We start from the raw sequence: 6,128 nt of genomic DNA, 5'->3' as shown, positions 1-6,128 counted from the left end.
AGAGGATACAGAAAACTCACTCAATTTATGTACTGCCAGAAAATAAACCTTAGGAGGATGAACCAACTTGCTCCTTGCTACATCCCAAATAGGGAATTCTTACTTCTGTGAAGGACGCACTCTCAGCTTCACCAGAAAACTGCTGGCAAAACACCAAGCCCGCAGTGAAGCCCGGGCATCCCCGTGGATGTCTGTGGTGAGCAACACGTTCCTGCAGTGAACGCTGTTTCACAAGCCCTGCTTTGCCATTACTGAGAAGTAATAATATCCCTGTGTTTATTTTCACGGGCTCCACTTCAGCGAGGAGGCACTCGGCTTACTGCCCTGGGAACAGCGGCTACGGAGGGCAGTGGATCACAGCAAATATTGATATTGCGGGCCCCGTGGATGTCTGTGGTGAGCAACACGTTCCTGCAGTGAACGCTGTTTCACAAGCCCTGCTTTGCCATTACTGAGAAGTAATAATATCCCTGTGTTTATTTTCACGGGCTCCACTTCAGCGAGGAGGCACTCGGCTTACTGCCCTGGGAACAGCGGCTACGGAGGGCAGTGGATCACAGCAAATATTGATATTGCGGGTCAGCGCGGGGCCCGCGCGCCTCGCGGCTCTTGAGGCGTAGGAAGAGGATGAAACCACCTAAGAAGTGCCCAGGTCAGCCCGTGCAGAGGTGTTGGACCTGCCGAGGGGCTGCCAGGTCAACCGCAGTAAACACCCCCAGTCCCAGGGCAGTGGATGCACTGGAGAGCACCCGCTGATCTTACACCACAGCACTGTTTTGGAAAAGTCATTTAGGAAAAAGAACTTCTCCTCTTACCCACAGGTGACACAAGGATCTCTAACATGAGCCCAATCCAAATCATGCTGAAGCCTGAGAGATTTATTTGGGGCCTGTCTCCTAACTCGCCCAGCTCCACCCATGCAGAATGAGACTCCCATGGAGTCTTCTGTGGAAGTCAGCAGATTTATTCCAGATAGGTCTAGTCTTACCTCAGATAATCTGAACTACCTAGCCCTAGAGGGCAAGAAGTTGTCCAGCAGTGCCTCACACCTCTTGTTTACAAAGGTGTCCCCACACCACTGTGGATGAATTCAAAGATCTCATCTCATGGCATGTACCATGGTCAAACCCAGAAATGCCCTGCTCTGACATGAGGTTTTCTTCAGAGATGTGCTCTCCAAAAAGCAGCTTTAAGGAAGGTGATGAATACTCACTTCTGAGCTGTCTGTGACAGCCTGTGTCGATGCCAATTCACAGAGCTTTAGAAGGAATTTTGGGTCAGCCTGCTCTGACCTCCTGTGTACCCAATCCACCGAACTCCAGTTAATCCCATAGCGAGGACGGTCACTTCTGTAACACCTCCCACCATGCACAGCAGCAATCTGCCCCTCTCGGCTCAAAACACACCTTACAGTGGGTTTTAAATGAAAACAACATCCACAGAGAAGGGAAGGGAAGGTATCAGAAGGGAAATGGTACTGCACCATTAAAGAACTTCACCACCAATGCCAAGCTTAGGAGGACACACACAACCTTGGAGTATATCAGAGATGGGGCTGACCCACAGCATCGCTCAGCCAAAACACGTACTGCACCCAAACGTGCACACATGCACGTCCTCTGGTTACAAAGACAAGGAGAATTAGGGTGCCTTTGGATTCAACACGGAATTACCACATTGCCTAACGCTTGTAATTAGAGGGCAGGATGGGCTGGGAAGCTTACGAGCACCTCGTTCAATGAGAAACAGGGGATTTACATGTGCAGCTCACAGAAGTGGCACAGGAAAAACGGCCAAGGGGTCAGTGGGAAAGCAGATGTTGCAATTAAATACCATCACACAATTAAAGTAACTGAAGCAGCACAATAACCGATGAACAGTGAAATACCCTGGAAGAAATCTGAACTTTCCAAGATGAACTTTCAGGAAAAAAAATCACTGTCAAAAGCACCTTGAGCACCTGCAGCAGCTGGAGGGGAGATACCCAAAGGAGTGTGTGGTGGAATGGAGAAAGCCGTGGGATGCAGAAGGCAACGCCTGTGTCTAGGCTATGGGGTCTGGAAAAGCCAGGTCCTCTGCTGCAGCGAGGAGTGCAGCTCCCTTTTTCCTGCTGCAGCCCCCTCCCGACTGCTCCCTCTGGAAACCTGTGCCTGAAGGTTTTCCTCACTGGCAACCAGCACACAGATGTGAAGAGTTAAAATACAGGTAGGCACCAATTTCTCAGTCATTCCAGCTGCTCTTTACAGCTGTCAAGGTAAAATATCTCACTGGTAGTAACAGAGCTAACAGTACCTTTTCCAAATTAACTCAAAGGAGGATCAAACCTTACCCCAGGCAACACTCAAACCGGAGTAAAACTGGATTTTGTTGGGAAAACACAATCCACCACCACTTTCTCAAGCTAGTCACCAATTTCCTGCGTAGTCTCATCTGACGAACAAGGAAGTGAGCTGTATTAATAGCCTGAGCTATTAAGCATGAGCTGCTTCACTGGTTTCTTCTGGTGGGGTGGCAGTGTGTGGTGGAAGGGAGAAGATGATAATGTACACACAGAAGCAGCAGTATGAACCAGAACATTTCATGTGAACTCATGTTTCTATCTGGCCAGAAGCTGTGTTCTTGTTCACACAGCCCAGAGCTTTAGCATCCAGGTTCATTTCATGTGCATGAAAGCCAAAACCTTCAGCTTTCAAAGCCAACACATTGGTAAAATGGAAGTTGGACCATTTAATTATTAAAATTTGCAGTTGTATTCAAGGAGAAAAAGGAGGTATCAAATACAAACCCGTTTTCTTGTGCTACTTGTAACAGCATTGCACCACCACCAAAAATGCTCCTTTCAAAGCACAGCAATACCCAGTGGATGCAAAACACCATCACTTATCTAAGACAAAGCACGCTAAAGCTGGATTTTAAAAAACAAATGCCTGTCACTTCTGTCTTACCCACATATTAAACAAACAAAACACATGAAAGGCAGAATATTCCTTCATTTTCCTTTAACTACTAAATCCTTTCTGAAAATTCAAGTCCACAAACGCAACTCATTACCCTGTATGAACAGAGTGCAACACACCAGCACCGAGCCCCAAATAATCGTTCTAGGGACACCAAAGTTAGCTGTAGGGCAAATGTAAATTCAGCTTTTAATCCTTCATTTTTGCCATTTCCAGGCATCATGTACCTCAAATAAGGAGCCTGAAGTATTATCCAGCTGACTAGCTTTTAATTTGAACAATGTGAACAAACTTTGCTTAACCACGACCCAGAGCCACACAAGAAACGAGATTAAAGCTGTCTCTTCACATTTAGTAATCTTCTGGTTAACATGCAAAACAAGAAGAAAGCTACTCTAAAGGAAAAAAAATAAAATACGGTCAGAAACAGAAAAGAAGGGCTGTGTCTGACTGCAGCTAAGCAGCTTGCTCAACGTGGTGTCCTCCTGCCGCTGCGGTACGCGGGCGCAATGAGGTTTTCACATACACCAGGGTCCCGTACCTGGGCAGTGCACTGGAGATCACAGCCTGAGTCCCAGCAATGATGCTGGATAACCCGCAAAGTGAATTTCATTCAGCGCGATGGCCAAAACACGCTCCGGTCTCACCAAAAGGCTCCTCCAGGCACAGACACCTGTGCTGCGTTACCCAAAACCCCCCGAATCAGCAGCTTTCGTCACCCTCACATACCGCTGGCCACGCTGCTGTCACCCTCAATGCATTGAGGAAAGAAATGTGTGCTGGCCTGGATGTGGGGCACCCCTAGGGGTCATACTCTGGGGATCTCACCTTAATCCAACCCTACAGAACTGCAAGGCTTCAGTATAAACAGCTTTTTTCCAGTGACCAAGAAAGAGACAAGCCATGTCCCTAGCAGTGGTGAAATACGTTTAATCTATATGGCCATTTTAACTAAGATACATAACTACTGGTAACAGTCACCACTGACCTACATAGGAAAGCCCACAAGACTGGCTTTTATTGCCACGGATTCTCAGTTTTCAAGTGATTATCAAGGGTGAGGCTGTGACAAGAGGAGCAGTGATACTCTATTTTGCAGGAATTAAAAAAAAGAAGATACACCATCTGCTTTCTTAGATCTTCCGCTAACCGCAGCAACTTTAACGAGCTAAAACAGTCAGTGTGTTCTTCTGAACACAGAGGATATTCTCATTATTGCTCTACTTACTGTGAAGATAGTCTGCCAGGTCACCGCCATTGCAGTACTGCCAACAGAACAGAAAGCTCGGTTAAAGCAAGGCAAATCAAATATTAAAACCAGCAAACTTCACTAGAGCAGCAGGCTTAGCATGGTATTTAAGCATAAATAATCACACTACGTCAAAACACGTATTCAGAAGTTGGCAGGAAAAAACCCAACATTCCCGTAGGTTCCTTTTCCATCCTATTTCCCCTACACATTACGCTGCGTGATGATACCCCAGCATTGACCGACTCGTGTGCACGCACATTAAAGATAAAGCTGGAGCAAAACAGAGGGGTCAGCACTGCAGAGAGCATCAGAACACGGCTGAGGAGAGTCTGAAATTCCCCACATCGTATTTCATATCACCACGAAAAGCCAGCAGGACCTCGGCGTGAGGACAACGTTCACAAGCTCTGCAGCTGAGCTGTGTGGAAAAGGTTTATTTTCTGTGTATCTCTGAAGCAGATACTACCCCGTAACACCCATCTGACCCTTGAGAGAGGATGTCTGACTGATTAAACCCGCACCAGCGCGACCTCCTGACAGCAGCAATATGAAAACCCCCCTGGCTGCCATCTCCAGCCACACGGCTCCAGCTCTCAAAGGGATGCAGCTGCAGATTAGATCAGCAAAAGCATCACAGGTGAGGCCATGAGCAGAAAGCACTGATATGTAACAAGCTGGTCTGTTTAAACCAGGTTTAAAATATATGTATCTTAAAAAAAAGACACACTTACCTCCATAACCAAGTAGACAGAGTTTGCCAGTTCCTGTGGAAAGAGAAAATGGAAAAGTAAGATTTATGCACTGAAATATTTCACATGTGTTACAGACACAGCATTTCCTTTTAAGCAGGTAAACTGTACTCTGTATGATTCAGACTTGGAGAAAGTGGAACAATCTTCGTTATGGATTAAATCCTGGAGGATTGCTTACTTTGAAAGTGCCAGGTATTCAAGCATTTTATTCCTTTTTTGTGTGTGAACCTATTTAATCGAGCAAAACTGCAGTACTGTGGCTTGGGTCTTCATGTTCCTTTCTGGCTTTGAGGATTAACAGTGGCACGCAAGGCAGGTGCTGGCACACCTCTATCTCAGAGCCTTAATCATTTCCACATTTAACTTGACCCCTTACAGCAGCTATGCCCACACCAACAGCGCCTGCCTGAACAGAGATAAGAGCAACACAACTTTGGGACCTGCAATTCAACCCCACCACTGCAAAGTGCTCAACAGATCCACCTCTGATCTGACGGTGAAAAGGAAATATCTCCGGTCAAAAACGCATCATTGGCCAACAAACTTCTAGGCATGCATTAGCAGAGTGCTAATACGGGTGGCTAAAGCTGGCTGGATTATCATGGAGCCAGCATCAGCAAGCTCCAGGCTAAACGCTCATCTGCCCAAATACACTACCAGGTACTTCCAATCTTGAAAGCTGACCTCTGGTCTTAGCCGATCTTCTCCCCCAGCTCCTGGGAGCACGTACAAGGCAGCACACACACTGGTACTGCAGAGAAGTGCCCCAAGCACACAGCACCGCGGAGCTGCGGCAGGCATGCTGGTGGCTGTGCCACACGCTGACACCGTGGCTGCCACCCGTTCAGCATGGCCACCAACCACAGCAGAGACCAACCACAGGAACAGGCTGGTGTCAGCCCTGGGCAGGCCCAGAAGGGTGAACGACTCCACGTGCTCTCGTGGAAGCAGCAGTCAGACAGAGCAGACCTACCACATCAAAGCCCGCATGCCACAGGTCGCTCCTAAACTCAAGGAGAGCAAGAGACAAGTGCCGCAGCAATGATCTGGGTGAGGGGAGCAGCTCTGAAAGCAACAGCAGAGCAAGAGACTTCCCCCGTTTCCACAGCTCCAGGGCAGCACGCCTTTACTCAGACTGTTTAGACACCCGCCTGCCCGATTCCTCTG

The 6,128-nt window shown here is 47.7% G+C and overlaps 1 protein-coding gene across 1 annotated transcript in view; it reads right to left on the bottom strand.

Moving 5' to 3' along the window:
* The window catches only part of ULK1 (unc-51 like autophagy activating kinase 1), a gene marked incomplete at its 5' end in the record, with an annotated part of 57,369 nt that extends 52,396 nt beyond the window's left edge, over positions 1–4,973 (bottom strand). Inside the window, 2 exon segments of the mRNA XM_010181940.1 lie at positions 4,186–4,222; positions 4,941–4,973. Of these exon segments, the coding sequence (XP_010180242.1) occupies positions 4,186–4,222; positions 4,941–4,973 (70 nt within the window).
* Between the last annotated feature and the right edge of the window lie 1,155 nt (positions 4,974–6,128).

This window comes from Mesitornis unicolor, unplaced genomic scaffold (assembly GCF_000695765.1).
Source record: "Mesitornis unicolor isolate BGI_N332 unplaced genomic scaffold, ASM69576v1 scaffold23910, whole genome shotgun sequence".
In the NCBI taxonomy this organism is placed as follows: domain Eukaryota; kingdom Metazoa; phylum Chordata; class Aves; order Mesitornithiformes; family Mesitornithidae; genus Mesitornis; species Mesitornis unicolor.
This window is presented reverse-complemented; position numbering and strand designations above follow the sequence as displayed.